The 16,455-nt window shown below is 40.8% G+C and overlaps 1 protein-coding gene across 1 annotated transcript; it reads left to right on the plus strand.

The window, feature by feature from the left end:
• The first annotated feature begins 85 nt into the window (after nt 1–85).
• On the plus strand, nt 86–16,114 carry Dr1 (down-regulator of transcription 1). The gene is made up of 3 exons (XM_090334213.1): nt 86–531; nt 10,406–10,569; nt 14,068–16,114. Exons 1-3 carry the CDS (start codon nt 312–314, stop codon nt 14,212–14,214), a joined length of 531 nt encoding a protein of 176 aa, XP_090190339.1. The 5' UTR covers nt 86–311; the 3' UTR covers nt 14,215–16,114.
• The last annotated feature ends 341 nt before the right edge of the window (nt 16,115–16,455 follow it).

Genomic DNA, 16,455 nt, shown 5'->3' on the forward strand with positions numbered 1-16,455 from the left:
CCTCGGCACGGTTGAGGTCAGGCTAGACGATCCCTCCTAGCCGCTCCGCTTTCTGAGCACCACGCTTTCCGCCCCCGGCCGGGGGGGCGCTGACCCCGAGTCCCCCGCCCCCGCCTGGGCCTCTTGGAGCTCGCCCACCGTCGGGTGCTCCCCGCCTTCTCCACCCCGCGCCTCCTTCCTGGTCTCGGCACACTCTACCCCGAGCGGGGGGCCCCCGGGATCGCCGGGTGAGAGGTCCCCGCGGAAGAGGTGGCCAGGGGCAGGGTGGAAGGGGCGTCTCAAGTCTGGGCTCGTCCAGACAGGAAGGTACGATGGCCTCCTCGTCTGGCAACGATGACGATCTCACAATCCCCAGAGCTGCTATAAATAAAATGATCAAAGAGACTCTCCCCAATGTCCGAGTGGCCAACGATGCCCGCGAGCTGGTGGTGAATTGCTGCACTGAATTCATTCACCTTATATCTTCCGAAGCCAATGAGATTTGCAATAAATCGGAGAAGAAGACCATCTCCCCAGAGCACGTCATACAAGGTAAGTGGTTTGGGTGGGATTTGGTTAAGATGGTCCAGGGAGACCGTCGCCTGTCGAAAGCCTTCGTTCCTTGGAGCTGTTAAGTTCTGTTAATGAGAAAGCCACAGGGATAGGGAGACAACAACTGGTTGGCGCCTTGAGAAAGCGAGCTATGTGACATTCTTTACACCCGTTTTTCAGCGAATGCAAATCAACCCGAAACAAACAAACAAAAAAAAGTAATACCATTTACAATCATGTCTTAAAAGCCATCAGAATTTCCTGGTTACAAATAGTACAGATTGTGACAAACGCCAATGTTTTCCCTTTGTAGTTAAAATTTAGACAGAACTTCAAGCATGAGTGGAGTCAGAGCATCCCTTCCTCACCTGACCTTTTCACCAGTTTAAAGGAAAAGGTTCTTTTTTTGTTTTTGTTTTTTTAGCACATAAAAAAGTTCTGAAGCAGAAATTCTAGCTCATTTGGTAGTGCTAGATTAGCTTACAAGACCCTGATTTCCAATGCCAGCACGTGGATAGGAGAATTCTTTGCCTTGTGTGTTCTGTATAACATTTATTGCTGTTTCTGCCTTAAATATGATTTGATCGTAAAACCTTTATCAACAGGTTACCAAAGCCCTCCTTTTCTTGTCTAAAAAAAAAAAGTGAATCAATGTTCTACATTTTCTCCCACCCTCCCCCATTTTTTTTAAGTTAAAAAGTAGCCTGATGGCTAGTAAAAACGAACTGGTAGCTTAGCCTGTAGTCCTAGCTAATCAGGAGGATGCGACCCTCAGATCGCGGGCAGAAAATTCCATGAGACTCTTAGGTCCAGTAAACTAAGAAAAAGCAGGGAGTAGGACTGTGGCTCAGCTGATAGAACACTAGCCCTGAGCACAAAGAGGCTTAGGCCATAAGTTCAAGCTCCAGGACTGGCAAAAAACAAAAAAACCAAAAAAAACCCTTCCATGTTGCTTGCTTTGGTTTTCAGTGATAAGTCTTAAAGCTTGGCCTGAAAGGTTCTGTGAAAGATATTTTTTTCTGTTTGGGAGGGGGTCTCACTATGTAGCCCCACTCTGCTTTTTTTTTTTTTTTTTTTCCTCCCACTCTGCTTTTAAACTGTCGATTCTCCTGCCTCAGCTTCCTGACTACAGGGATTACAGAAAGATACTACTGCCACAAGCAGCTGAAAAGATCTTTAAAAATGCAACCTAATCTTGAGCCTGAGCACCACTTCCTGCTTTTTTCTATGTATGTGGTGCTGAGGAATCGAACCTGGGTCTTCATGCCTGCTAGGCAAGCACTCTACCAATAGATCTGAGAATGGAGTTTTGAAGCCAGCCTGGACAGGAAAGGCCATTACAATTTTCCCTCCAATTATCCACCAGAAAACCAGAAGTGGTGCCATAGCTCAAAATGGTAAAGCACTATCTTTGAACAAAAGAACTAACTAGACCTGGAGTTCAAATCCCAAGACCAAAATCATCATCATCTGACTTTTGCTGTATGGTTAACACAACTGCTCATGTTGACTTTCGGTTATTTACTGTCAGTATGGAAAAAGGATCAAATGATTCATTTTGGTATTTTATGCATCCTGAAAGTAGATTTAAAGTGTACCTTGTCTGGCTGGGAATATATCTCAGTGGTAATGCATCTTGTTTTTGTACAAGGATCTTTATGTATATACTTTATGTATATGTATGTGTATACACATATACCTAGCCTTTTTACTACAATAGCACACACACACGCACACATACATATGTATATATATTCTGACATTTCAGTACAATGGAGAACAACTGTTAGGACAAAGTGTATTTGATTTTGGGGGGATAGAGGAGTAGGAATAACAAGATTTTGCTGCTAAACTGAGGCTATACGTGGAGATGATCATGCCTCACTGTCCAAGTGCTGGGATGTACAGACCATGCTTGGCTGCATATTTCACTCTTCAAATTAGTTTTGTTTTCTGCTTGTTTAGTGTGCTGAGTAGCAAGTAAAATGAAAGCCAAATTGTCTATTTTTTTTTGGTGATTTTATTTTTACATTATGTGTGTGATGCTCTCATGGGTCACAGTATTTTCCAACATAAATTACAATATTTTCCTTTTAAAACTCATACAAAGAGGAACCTTTAGCCAACATTGCCTTTTTAATGAAAATTGCACAAAAGATTTCACAGGATTTATCTAATACATTTATTTACAGTACACTAGTGGAGACTGTTCAAAAATCAAATAACACATTACAGTCTGTCTTCTTTGAGGAGAGCTTATTCTTTTGAAGGATATATTTAGATTTCTGATTGACATGATGGAATAAAAGTGCAGCTGTAGCTAGCAGTATGCTTAATAGTTCAACTTTGGCATGTGTCAATGTCAATTTAATGTATGAGTCAGAAGGTCCTAGTGAAAGAACATTTTCCTTTTTATAGTGAGGGCTGTCTGTTCATTTTAAAGAATCACATACTGACCTGTTAGTCACAAATTTACCTCTTTTTTCTTTTCTTTTCTTCCCCCCCCCCCCCTTCTCCTGTAGATCTGGGGCTTGAACTCAGGGCTTGGGCACTGTCCCTGAGCGTCTTCTTCTTCTTTTTTTTTTTTTAATGTATGTGGTACTGAGGAATCGAACCCGGGTCTTTGTGCATGCTAGGCAAACACTCTACCACTAGGCCAAACTCCCAGCCCTCCTGAGCTTTTGCTCAAGGCTAGCTAGTGCTCTATTACGTGAGCCACCTCTGCCTTTTTCTGTGTATGTTGGTATTGAGGAATTGAACTCAGGGCTTCAAGTGTGCTAGGCAAGCACTCTACCATCTAGCAACATTCCCAGCCACCTAGTTTTTCTTATAACATTGTTACTGCTAACTGTATCAGAATCTAATTTCAGCCTAGTTGAAGCTTTTATGCATAAGCTTATTTATAAAGATGGTTTAAAAAGTTTTACTCTGCCCCCAGCCCCCACCCCCAGTCCTGGGACTTGAACTAAGGACCTGAGCACTGTTCTTTAGCTTTCTTCAGAGTTGGACCTCTACCATTTAAGCCATAGCACCATTTCTGGAATCAAACCCCAGACCATGTGCATTCTAGGCAGGGACTTTACACTGGGCCAAACACCAGGCCCAAGTTTTAAGTTTTTTAAAGAAATGCTTATGTGTATCTCAAGTGGAAGAGTCCCTAAAGAAATATGGGAAGTTAAAGAAATATGGGAAGTTGGGCTGGGAGTTTGACCTAGTGGTAGAATGCTTGCTTAGCATGCACGAAGACCTGGGTTCGATTCCTTGGTACCACACATAGAAAAAAGCCAGAAGTGGTGCTGAGGCTCAAGTGGTAGAGTTCTAGCCTTGAGACAAGGACAGTGCTCAGGCCCTGAGCTCAAGCCCAGGACTGGCAAAAAAAAAAAAAAAAAGAAAGAAAGAAAGAAAGAAAGAAAGAAAGAAATATGAGAAGTTAGTAAATTAAGATAGATATGGCAATCTGAAATTACTATTATTTTTTTTGTTTTCATCGGTTATGGGACTTGAACTCTGGGTCTGGGCGCTGTCCCTGAGTTTTTCAGCTTAAGGCTACTGCTCTATCCTGTGAGCCACAGTGCCACTTCCAATTTTCTAGTGGTTAATTGGAGATAAGAGTCTCATGGACTTTAGTGCCTAGGCTGGCTTTGAACTGGGATCTTCATATCTCAGCCTCCTCAGTAGTTTTACAGGCATGAGCCACCACACCCTGCTCCTAAACATAATTTTTAGCTGGGCACCAGTGTCTCACGCTTGTAATCCTAGCTACTCAAATGCCTGGGGACCACAGTTTAAATTCAGACCAGGCAGGAAAAGCCTGTAAGATTCTTATCTTCAGCCACCAAAAAGCTGAAAGTGGAGTTGTGCCTCAAGTGGTAGGGCTCCAGTTTTTTGTTGTTTTTTGCCTGAGCACTATCCTTGGATAATTTTTTGCTCAAGGCTAGCACTCTGCCACTTGAGCTACAACACCACTTCCAGCTGTTTCTGTGTATGTGGTTCCTGGGGATTGAACCCAGGGCTTTGTGCCTGCTACTACCACTAGGTAGTACCACTAGGCCACGCTCCCAGCCCTAGAGTTCCAGTCTTGAACACAAAAATCCAGAAGTGGTGCTGTGGCTGAGGTGGTAGAGCTCTAGCCTTGAGAAAGCTCATGGACAGTGTTCAGGTCCTGAGCTCAAGTCCTGGGACTGTCAAATACAAAAAAAAATAAAACAAAAAAAAAGAAAAGAATGTCACAGTCATTCCTGGGCTCACTTTGAACCATGAATCTCAGATCTCAGTCTCCTTAGTAGCTAGGATTATAGGTATGAGCCACCTCACCCAGCCCAGATATAAATTTTAAGTGCTAAGAATTAATCAAGACTTGAGAACCTTATATAATACATACTTCAGAGGAGCGCATCACATGGACTTTCATGCCAAGGCTGGCTTTGAACTGAGATCCTGGCCTGAAGTATGGCCTAGTGGTAAGAGTGCCCTCCTAGCATGCAGGAAGCCCTGGGTTCAATTCCTTGGTACAACATACACAGAAAAAGCTAGAAGTTAGCCGGCAAGGGCAAGGGCACCGTGGCTCAGCCTGTAATCCTAGCTACTCAAGAGGCTGAGATCTGAGGATCAAGGTCCAAAGCCAGCCCGGGCACAAAAGGACCTGAGACTCTTATCTCCAGTTAACTTCTAGAAAATGGGAAGTGGGGATCGGCTCAAAGGGTAGAAGAGGTTACCTTGAGCTGAAGAGCTCACGGACAACGCCCAGGCCCATGACCTGCCCCCCCCACCCCCACCCCCCACCCCCCCCAAAAAAAAGCTAGAAGTGGCACTGTAGCTCAGAATAACTAATTCACTATTCTAAAGTAATAGTCATTACAATCCTATCTGGCACAAAGTCCATGGACCACACTTTGAGTAGTTTTACTCTGAAGCTAAATCACAAAATCTTGAAATTAGAGGACCTGAGTGATTACAGAGAAGTTGTAATCAGAGGAAGAAAGAGGAGGAGGAGGGCTTTAAGTTGCCCAAGTGGTTGTTCAGATATTTTTTCCAAAGGGGAATGTGTCATTTGCATTATATAAATTAACACATAACCGAGTTTTTCTTAAAATTGATCTATTGTGGGGCCAGGAGCATAGCCTAGTAGTAGAATGCTTGGCATGAAGCCCTGGGTTCCCTCCTCCTTCTCCTCCTCCTCTTTTTTTTTTTTTTTGCTAGTCTTGGGGCTTGAACTCAGGGCCTGGGCACTATCTCAAGAGTAGTGCTCTATCATCTGAGCCACGCCACCAGTTCTGGCTTTTATTATTTATGTGGTACTGAGCAATGGAACCCAGTTGGTGAATTCTAGGCAAGTACTCTACCACTAGACTATACTCCAGGCCAGAATCTCAGTTCAAAGCCAGTCTGGGCATGAAAGTCATGTGATGCCTATCTCTAGTTAACCATCAGAAAACTGGAAGTGGCACTGTGGCTTAAAGTGGTAGAGTGCAGTCCTTGAGCTGAAGAGCTCATGGAGAGTACCCAGACCCAGAGCTCAAGCCCTAAGACTGACCAGGAAAAAAAAAAAAAAAAGATACATTGATCCTGGTATGGGTTGTGCTAGGGATAGAACCTAGGACCTCATGCATGGTATACAGGTACTCTACCACTAAAAGACATTTTCCTTCTGTCACCTACCTGTTACTGAATACTGCTAAGCATATGGCATTGTGGTAGTTTCTTCTCTGCCATTAATTATTCACTGTTGTCCTGGGAGGTAGGGAAATGTGGAGGGTATGAGTCTCAAGTCTTCAAAAACTTTACCAGGCCAATGAGCCAAAAGCCATTTTGGCTATATCCTTTCAATGTATTCTAAGAGAGCTTTATTATAGTCTCCCACAAACAAGAACATAGAGAATGCTGAGTATATATTTTTATTTTATTTCACTTCATTTTTTCTAATTTTTATTTTTTTCTGACATAGGGTCTTACTATGTAACTTGAGCTGACCTTAAACTTAGCTCATCCTGTCTCAGCCTCCTGAATGCTAGGATTACAGAGTTTTACTAACATTACTTGTTGGTACATTGAACAAAGGAAAAAAAAACTATCTGTTCTCACGCTTGTAATCCTAGCTACTCAGGAGGCTGAGATCTGAGGATAACAGTTCAAAGCAGCCTGGGCACCAAAGTCCATGAAATTCTTATCTCCAATTAACCACCAGAAAACCAGAAATGGCTTTGTGGCTCAAGTGGTAGGGCAATAGCCTTGAGCTGAAGAACTCAGAGGCAACTCCTAGGCCCAGAGTTCAAGTTCCACAGCCGACAGAAAAAAAAAAAATTACCTGTTTGTTCTTATCCCAGTGAAGCTAAGTAGGTAGAACTTTTGTTATCAGCCTACTTTTTTTATTTTTTGTTTTTTATTTTTTTGGGTCATGGGACTCTACCACTTGAGCCTCAGCACCACTTCCAGCTTTTTTCTATGTATACGATACCGAGGAATTGAACCCGGGTCTTCATGCATGCTAGGCAAGCACTCTTACCATTAGGCCAAACTCCTGGCCTCTATCTCCCTACTGCTGAGCCAAGCCCCATTTCCCATTTTCTAGAGGTTAATTGGAGATGAGTCTCTGGTCCTTTTATGCCCAGGCTGTCTTTGAATCTTGATCGTCAGATCTCAGCCTTCTGAGTAGCTAGGATTACAGATGTGAGCCACCACACCCAGCTCAGCCTACCTTTTCTAGACTAAGTCATGAGCCATTATTATTATTAACAAATATATTACAAAGTCAAATATGCCAAAGATTTTTTTGGCTTTTTTTTTTTCTTTCCCAGTCATGAGGCTTGAACTCAAGTCCTAGGCTGTATCACTGAGCTTCTCTGTGCTCAAGGCTAGTGCTCTACCATTTGAGCCACAGTGCCACTACTGACTTTGTTTATGTGCTACTGAGAAATGGAACCTAGAGCTTCACTATGCTAAGCAGGTACTCTACTAATAGGCCATGCTACCAGCCCCAATTTTTTTAATTCTTTTTTTTTTTTTTTTTTTTTTGCCAGACATGGGGCTTGAACTCAGGGCCTGAGTACTGTCCTTAGGCTTTCTCAAGACTAGAGCTCAACCACTTATGCCACAGCACCATTTTTGGCTTTTTCTACGTTTGTGGTGCCATGGAATCCAACCTGGGTCTTCATGCATGCGAGGCAAGCACTTTACCACAAGGCCAAACTCCCAGCCCCTTGAAAAAAAAATTTTTTTTTTTTGGTGGGTTGTGGGTCTTGAATTTGGCCTGGGTATTGTCCCCTGAGCTCTTCTGCTCAAGGCTACCACCCTACCCTTGAGCCAAGCCCCACTTTCCATTTTCTAGAGGTTAATTGGTGGTAAGAGGCTCATAGGATTAACCAGTGAGAGCCACCTGGATTGGCTCAGCCCCTTGAATTCTTAACAACTTGATGCTTGACTTAGTTGAGTAGCATAGAAAAGATATTTTCCTTATAACCATATATTACAGGTTTGGGAGTTTGGCCTAATGGTTGAGTGCTTGCCTAGCATGCACGAGGACCTGGGTTCAATTCCTCGGTGCCACATACATGAAAAAGTTGGAAGTGGTGTGGTGGCTCAAGTGGTGGAACACTGCCTTGAGAAAGCCCAAGGACAATGCTCAGGCCTTAAGTTAAAGCCCCAGGACTGGCCAAAAAAAAAAAAAAGTGTTACTACAGGCTATTTTATTTTTCCTCACAGAAAGTGTGGTCTTTTAAAAATTTATATTAAAAAAAAATAAATAAAAATAAAAATTTAGAGAGCCAGAAGCTGGTAGCTTATACCTGTAATCCTAACTACTCAGGAAACTTAGATCTGAAGATTATGGTTCAGAGCCACCAGAAACAGAAAAATCTTTTTTTTCAAGTGGTAAGATATCTGTGTATCTATATAAAGATTAACATTTACATCATGTTTCAGATATGATGTTTAATAAACAAGTATTCAAGAAGGGAATCTATATGCAATCACTAGCACATATATTTTAGAACATAATTAAAATTAAGCTTGAGGGTTTGTATGTCATAGATATGTATCAATCTATATAATATAACGTTATATCTATAGAATATATATCCCATCATTTATTTTTTATGTCTGTGTAGTTATGTTTATATCTCCAAGACCATGTCCATAACCTTGGGTACCAAAATACTGAGTTATCGCTCTTGTACTGTTTGGATCTAATATCCACATATTAAGGAGACCATTTGCCTTTTGTTCCTTTGGTCTTGACTTATTCAGCATGACTTTAGTTTCATCCACTTCCCCTCGAATGCCATTATTTTATGTCTGGTGGCTATGTAGAATTCCATTGTGTATATACCACATTTTTTGTATCCATTCGTTTGTAGTGGGCGTCTGGGTTGTTTGCATCACTTAGCTATTGTGAATAGTGCAGAGATGAATATGGCTGAGCAGGTGTCCTTAACATATCCTGGGTTATGATGCTCAGGGTAGATGCCCAGAGTGGTAAGGGTGGATCATAAAGAAGGTCTATTTTTAGTTTTTTAAGAAACCTCCAAGGTGCCTTCCAGAGTGACTGTACTAGTTTACATTACCACCAGCAATGCAGTAGGGTTCCTCTTTCTCCACAACCCCGCCAGCATTTGTTGTTGTCAGGTTTTTTTCTTTTCTTCTTTTGTCATTTTAACCTCTTTTTTTTTTTTTTTTTTTTGATAGGTCTCTCTTTAGTTCCTTTGCCCATTTAGTGACTGGTTTTTGGGTTAGGGGGGGATTAGTTTCTTGAGCTCTTTGTAGATATTGGCTATTAAGCATTTGAGACAGGAGAATCTTCAATTAACTGCCAAAATCCTGGAAGTCAAACTGTAGCTCAGAGTCTGTGGAACACTAACCTTGAGCAAAAGAGCTTAGGGGCAGGCACAGTGGCTCATTCCTATAATACTAGCTATTCTGGAGGCTGAGATCTGAGGATTAAGATTCAAACCCAGCCAGGCACAAAAGAACCAAAGACTCTTATCTCCATTTAACCTCTAAAACAATGGAAAGTAGGGCTTGGCTCAAGGGTAGGGTTGTAGTCTTGAGCTGAAGAGCTCAGTGACAGTGCCCAGGTGGAGTTCAGTCCCCAAGACCCATTAAAAAAAAAAAAAAAAGCTTAGGGACTGCTCCCAGGCTAACCAAAAAAAGGAGAGAGAGAGGAGCAGAGCATAGTACCTCATTTCTATTATCCTAGCTACTCAGGAGGCTGAGATTTGAGGAGGATCAAGGTTCAAAGCCAGCCCAGGCATTAAAAAGTCCTGTGAGACTCTCCAGTTAACCACTAGAAACCAGAAAGTGATGCTGTTGCTTAAGGGGTAGGGCCATAGCCTTGAGCTAAAGAACTCAGGGACAATACCCAGGCCCAGAGTCTAAACTCCACAACTGGCAGAGGGAGAGAGGGAGAGGAAGGGGGGGGGAGTTTGTGTGCGCACCTGTACTGGGTAGCTGGTTTGCACTTCTGTAATTTTAGTTACTCAGAAAGTTTAGATCTGAGGATCATGATTTGTCACCAGTCCAGGCCTGAAAGTGTAGTAGAGGAGCTAGGTCAAGTGGCAGAGCACTAGCTTTGAGCAAAAAACACCTAAGAGAGAGTGCTAAGGTTCTGAGTCCAAACCCCAGTACACACACAAAGAGGAAAAAAAATAAAGGTCTGTGTTTTGAAATGTTTCATGACTTTTAACCTATTTACAATCTAGTCTTTAAAAGCCAATAAAAATTTATCTTAATCAACTAGCCATTTATTGTATAACTACAAAATAGATTTAAAAAATTACTAGAAAATAGCAACATGGGAGGGTGGTAGTGGATTAGCACTACACTGTATGCTCCATTGGTGAGAGAAAAGCTGTATCTTAATATCTTTCATATTTTTTTTTAGCACTGGAAAGTTTGGGCTTTGGTTCTTACATCAGCGAAGTAAAAGAAGTCCTACAAGAATGCAAGACAGTAGCATTAAAAAGAAGAAAGGCTAGTTCCCGTTTGGAAAACCTTGGTATTCCTGAAGAAGAGTTGTTAAGACAGCAACAGGAATTATTTGCAAAAGTAAGTAACACATGCTGAGTACTGGTGGACATGCCGGTAGTCCTAGCTACTCAGGAAGCTGAAAACTGAGGATGGTAGTTTGAAGCTCGTGTGAACACGAAAGTCTATAAGACTCTTATTTCCAATTAACCACCAAAAATCCAGAAGTAGAGCTGTGGCTCAAGCATGAGAGTGCTAGCCTTAATCAACAAAGGTCAGGGACAGTACCCAGGCTCTGAATTCTGACTTTTCTTTTGTGACTGGCACAAGTATGGAATACATTTTAAGTTATTTTTCATTTAAAATCTGTTCTCTTTGCTAACAGAAATCATAGTAGGTTTTTTTGTTTGTTTTGTTTGCCAGTCCTGGGGCTTGAACATTTTCTAAGGAGTTTACTGGAGGTAAGAGTCTCGTGGAATTTTCTGCCCAGGCTGGCTTTGAACTATTATCCTCAGATCTCAACCTCCTGAGTAGCTAGGATTACAGCTGTGAATCACCAGGGCCTAGCAAGAACATTTTGTTGTTGTTGTTGGTTATGGAGCTTAAAGTCAGGGCCTGGGCACTGTCCCTGAGTTCTTTGGTTCAAGATTAGCACTCTGCCACTTTGAGCCACAGCACCACTTCCTCAGGCCAGTTGTTTTTGAATTTGAGGTCTTCCTGCCTTAGTCTCATAGTGTAGTGATGATGAACAAGTATCATCATGCCTGCCTCCCTCTTATCCCTCTTACTAACTTTCCTTAATTCGAAGTGTTTTAGACAGAATAAAAATCATACATCCTGTAAGGTACTGTAGTAGCCATTAGAACGCAGAAGTATCATTTTAAGTAAACTCTTCGAAATTACCACCATAGCTGAGCTCCACGAAGCTGTAACAAAGTCAGGTTGGTTTGGTTTACATATAAAACATTGAAGCTGGGTTCCTGTGGCTCACACCTGTAATCTTAGCTACTCAGGAGGCTGAGATTTGAGGGTTCAAAGCCAGCCCAAACACAGTAGCCCTTAGACTTTTATTGCCAATTAACGTCCCAGAAAACTGGAAGTGGTGCTGTGGGCCTTGAGAGGAAGAGCTCAAGGATAGGGCCCACACCCAGAGTTCAAGCCCTACGACCGCCAAAAAAAAAAAAAAAGGCATTCTGAGTCTTTTTGGTTTTGTTTGTTTGTTGGTTTGTTGGTTGTGAGGCTTGAGCACTAGGCCTGGATGCTGTTCCTGAGCTCTTCAGCTCAAGGCTACTGCCCTACCTCTGGAGCCACAGCACCGCTATTTTCTAGTGGTCAATTGGAGATAAGAGTCTCATGGTCTTTTGTTCCGGGCTGGCTTTGAACCATGATCTTCAGATCTCAGTCTCCTGAGTAGTAAAGATTACAGGTGTGAGCCATCGCACCTGGCTTTGCTTTTAATTTTTTGGTGGGGAGGGCCAGGCCTTGAGCTCAGGGCCTGAGCACTGTCCTTGGACTTTCTCAAGGCTAGAGCTCTACTACTTGAGCCTCAGCACCACTTCCAGCTTTTTTCTATGTATGTGGTACTGAGGAATTGAACCCAGGTCTTTGTGCATGCTAGGCAAGCACTCAACCACTGAGTTAAATTCCCAGCCCTGGTTTTAACTTTTGAGACAGGATCTTACATTGTGGCCCAAGCTGGCCTAGAACTCAAAATCTTCCTTCCCCCACCTTTAAAATGCCGGATTCCATGTGTTCTACCATACCCCAAGAGTACTTTTACTGTGGCTACACCAGTTTTTCCTACAGCAGAAAGTGAATCCAGTTTGCATTTTTACTAATACTTAGAGAAACTGCTTGAACCGGTACTCTCTCCCTTAGGGGTATGGATCCCAATACTTGGGTCGGTAATACCAATTTCTCTTTATGAAATGTATGAATCTCAGTTCCATAGGATTGGTCCTCTAAATTCTCCATGTTTAGCATTGGTGGCTGTGCCCTGTAGTTGTCACCTCTTTAGTATCTTGTGCACTCTTCATGCTTTTTTGATTGGTCATGGGGCTTGAACTCTGGGGCGGGGCGCTGTCCCTGAGCTCTTTTTGCTCAAAACTAACACTCTACTAGTTTGAGCCACAGTGCCAGTTCCATTTTTCTGGTGGTTAACAGAGATGAGTCTTTTGGAATTTCTTGCCCAGCCTGGCCTTGAACCATGATTCTCAGAATATCAGTGTCTTCAGTAGCTAGGATTACAGGTGTGAGCTACCATCACCCAGCTAAAAAAGTTTTATTTTCTAGATTTTCTTTACATAAAAGCTAAGTAATATGGCTTATTGGTAGAGTGTTTGCCTAGCATTTATGAAGAAGCCCTGGGTTTCCTCCATACCACATACACAGAGAAAGCCTAAAATGGGACTGTGGCTCAAGTGGTTAAGTGTTCCTGAGCAAAAGAAACTCAGGAACAGTTGCAGGCCCTGAGTTGCAGGCTCCAGGTCTAATAAAAAAAAAAGAAAAAAGAAAAGTAATTATGGTAAAGGCTCTTTGAGAAATATTATAGTAGCTACTGGCATTCAAGTACAATTCTTTTTTTCATAGTATTTAGAGCTACTGTACTCTGGAGAGTTTTTATCACAGAAAATATTTTTATAGTAAGAAATGTTTACATCAGAATTGTAATTTGAGAGGCCAGGAGTTTGGCCTAGTGGTAGAGCGCTTGCCTAGCATGCATGAAGACTATTCCATACATAGAAAAAGCCAGAAGTGGTGCTGTGGCTCAAGTGGTAGGGTTCTAGCCTTGAGAAAACACAGGTACAGTGCTCAGGCTCTGAACTCAAGCCCAGAACTGCAGAATTTGCAAAAAGAAAATGAATAAATAAATTGTAATTTGAGGGGACAGTAAAAAGGAAAAAAGAGAAACACAGGGAGTGGTTGGGAAGAGATACTTTTGTGACTTTTCTGTCAATGTTTTTGTTGTTGTTGTTGTTGGTTGTGAGGCTTGAACTCTGGGCCTGGGTGCTGTCCCTGAGCATTCTACCACTTGAGCCACAGCTCCACTTCCGGTTTTCTGGTTGTTAATTAGAGATGAGAGTCTCATGGACCTTGGAGCCCAGGCTGTCTTTGAACCATGATCCTCAGATCTCAGCCTCCTGAGTAGCTAGGATTATGGGCATGAGCCACAGGCTTTCAGCTGCCCTGCAGTTTCGGTCCCCTTCCCCCTCCCCCTCCCTTTCTTTTTTGTAGGTCATGGGGCTTGAACTCAGCCTGGGCACAGTCTTCTGAGTTCTTCAGCTCAAGGCCACTGCCCTACCCTGCAGCCAAGCCCCACTTCCTGTTCTCTAGTGGCTAATTGGAGATATGAGTCTCAAGTCTTTTTGTGCCCTGGCTGGCTTTTAATCTTGATCCTCAGATCTCAGCCTCCTGAGTTGCTAGGATTATAGGAGTGAGCCACTGAGCCTGGAGTTTGGAAATATCCATGTTTGATAATGAGTAAGGATGTTAATTAGTTTAGTTTGTATTTAACCAGAGCATATTTTGCTTTTATATTTTTTTAAAGTTGATATTGGCTTTTATATATTTAATATTTAGGCTCGACAGCAACAAGCAGAATTGGCCCAACAGGAGTGGCTTCAAATGCAGCAAGCTGCCCAACAAGCCCAACTTGCTGCTGCCTCAGCCAGTGCATCCAATCAGGCAGGATCTTCCCAAGATGAAGATGATGATGATGACATCTGAAATTCACCAGCTGAGTTTGTTTCCTCTATAAATGTTTTTTCTTGCACAAGAAAACAGTGAAAGAAATGCTTATCTGTAATTTTGTATGCATCTTGGTGGACTTGCCATTGATATTCTAGGGTTGTCTGCTGTTAAGTTTCATACATTGTGTGCTATACATGTAAAAACTTTCTCTTTGAAATGTTGAAAATTTAAGGTTCAGCATAATATCAATTTTGAATTTTTAATGTGTTTATGAAATTTTGGATAGCAGTGCGCCCTTTCTTAGATCAATAAACAGTGTTAACAGAAAACTTCAAGTTTATAAAATATAGTGAAATTTATACAAAAACTCTTAATCTGCATTTACATTTCTTCTGCCATTTTAACCAAACTAAAATTGGGACTTTTAAATTAGGTGTAGTATGGTGTATTGGATCAGGTTGGTGATAAAAGGAGTTCATTTCTTTAGTGTCTGACTTTTTAAATAATGAGTATATATGCAGGCAGTAAGAATATGCTCAGATAAATATACTTAGAAAAACCTCAAAAGAAGACATTCAGCTTGGATACGAGTGTCTTCAAGAGTAGTTAACATAAATTTGGTGAGTTACGTTTTTTATTTTGTTCTTGTTTTGTGTAAAAGTAAAAAGCTAGTTTTATTATGGTATAATTTATCTTGAGCCTATACTTATATTTCAAAGTGCTCATTTTGAGGACTGTCAGGATTCTTACTATTTCACTCCAGTTTAATACTTGTTAATAGTATTTCTTGCTTACTTAGTCCATCTGTGTTTATATTCTTCAAACATATAGGTGGGACTTTGAAACAATTGCTTGGGTTCCGTTGGTTTAACTGAGATTTATGAATATTCAGACCTTTGCTAGGGATAGGAAATGAAAGCTAATGAGAAAGAGGGTTGTTTTTTTTCTTCTTCTTCTTTTTAATTGTAGTTGCAATTTACCTAGTGTTTGTTTTTAGCACTACCTTTACATTTTCTTGACTAGATTTCCTAGAGTCCAACTACCTTTTGACATGGCATTATTTTCTCCATCCTAATTGAATAATAGCTTTAAAAAGTTTCATTTTGTATAAGAAAGTGTGTATTGACTGATCATCTCTATATGAAACTGAAATAGTTTCAAACTTTTCCTTAAAGGAAGAAGCTTTAATTTGGTTTCAGTAATAAAGTTTGATAGTGATTGTGTTATAGGAATCCAGCATATTGCAGAAATGGCATATTATTTATATGTTGGAAACAGAAAGGAAAAGCCACTTAAAACAATATGAAGTAATTACTATGTCAGTTGCCAACTCATTTACATTTCTATACTCACCAAGCCTAGAAACAGATTCCAGCTGCCAGGATTCCAATTTGAATTGGAAAACTAAGTAAAGTTTATAAGTATTAGATTTCTTAATGATCACATTTTACAGTTTTAGGAAAAGGGAAATATTGTTACATGCTTATCAAATATATTTCCCGTACATAATAAAAAGGTTAATAATTTTGCTGAATATTTTAAGTTGAAGTTGCTTTGAGTTACTTCCTTAGTATCAGTTCCATGAAGTGTGTTTGGACAAGATAAAAGGAATTGTTGTTGTTTTTCTTTTTTTTTTTTTTTTTAAAGTTTTAAGTACCAAAGGTAGTGTATAGTCTAGCAAAAATAGTTAATAAGTGTTGGCTTTTCTAATTTGTACTGTAACATCCTTCTACCTTCTATTTTAAGTGTATATATTTCTCAAGTAAACATCTTAGATATTTTTCCATACTTCTTTCTTTCTGATGCAGATTCAGGTTAATTAATATTTTACTGCATCTGATAATGTATTATATGTTTAAAGTCTAGTGACTTTTCATTTGACATTCTTGTGATTTCATATGCTGTATTCTTCAAGCAATAAAATTCTGATGTGTTTTATAAATTGTTCTTATATTTATTTACATAGAGAAATTCCTATCATGATTTTTATTACTTTTGAGAATGTTAAAACCAAGAGACATTTTGACCATTTAGTTTGTACTTTTCTCCTTTCTTTAATGTTATTTCAGAATTTTTTTTCACTTTTGTTTTGTTTTTGGTAATTTATAATTCTAGGACCAATGCATAACAAAACTAGGTAAGCAACAATAGGTTTTTAAATCACAGTTATGGGGTTGGGAATATGGCCTAGTGGTAGAGTGCTTGCCTACCATGCATGAAGCCCTAGGTGCAATTCCCCAGTACCCACATAAACAGAAGAAGCTGGAAGGGGTGCTA

The sequence above is a fragment of the Megascapheus bottae genome, chromosome 6 (genome assembly GCF_031878675.1).
Source record: "Megascapheus bottae isolate mThoBot1 chromosome 6, mThoBot2.hap1, whole genome shotgun sequence".
In the NCBI taxonomy this organism is placed as follows: domain Eukaryota; kingdom Metazoa; phylum Chordata; class Mammalia; order Rodentia; family Geomyidae; genus Megascapheus; species Megascapheus bottae.

What these genes read in the sequence shown, in the direction of transcription:
- Dr1 (XM_090334213.1), top strand. Translation starts at nt 312, where the DNA reads ATGGCCTCCTCGTCTGGCAACGATGACGATCTCACAATCCCCAGAGCT. An exon ending in CCCAGAGCACGTCATACAAG is followed by an intron (nt 532 to 10,405) that starts GTAAGTGGTTTG and finishes ATTTTTTTTTAG; the next exon opens with CACTGGAAAGTTTGGGCTTT. An exon ending in AACAGGAATTATTTGCAAAA is followed by an intron (nt 10,570 to 14,067) that starts GTAAGTAACACA and finishes TTTAATATTTAG; the next exon opens with GCTCGACAGCAACAAGCAGA.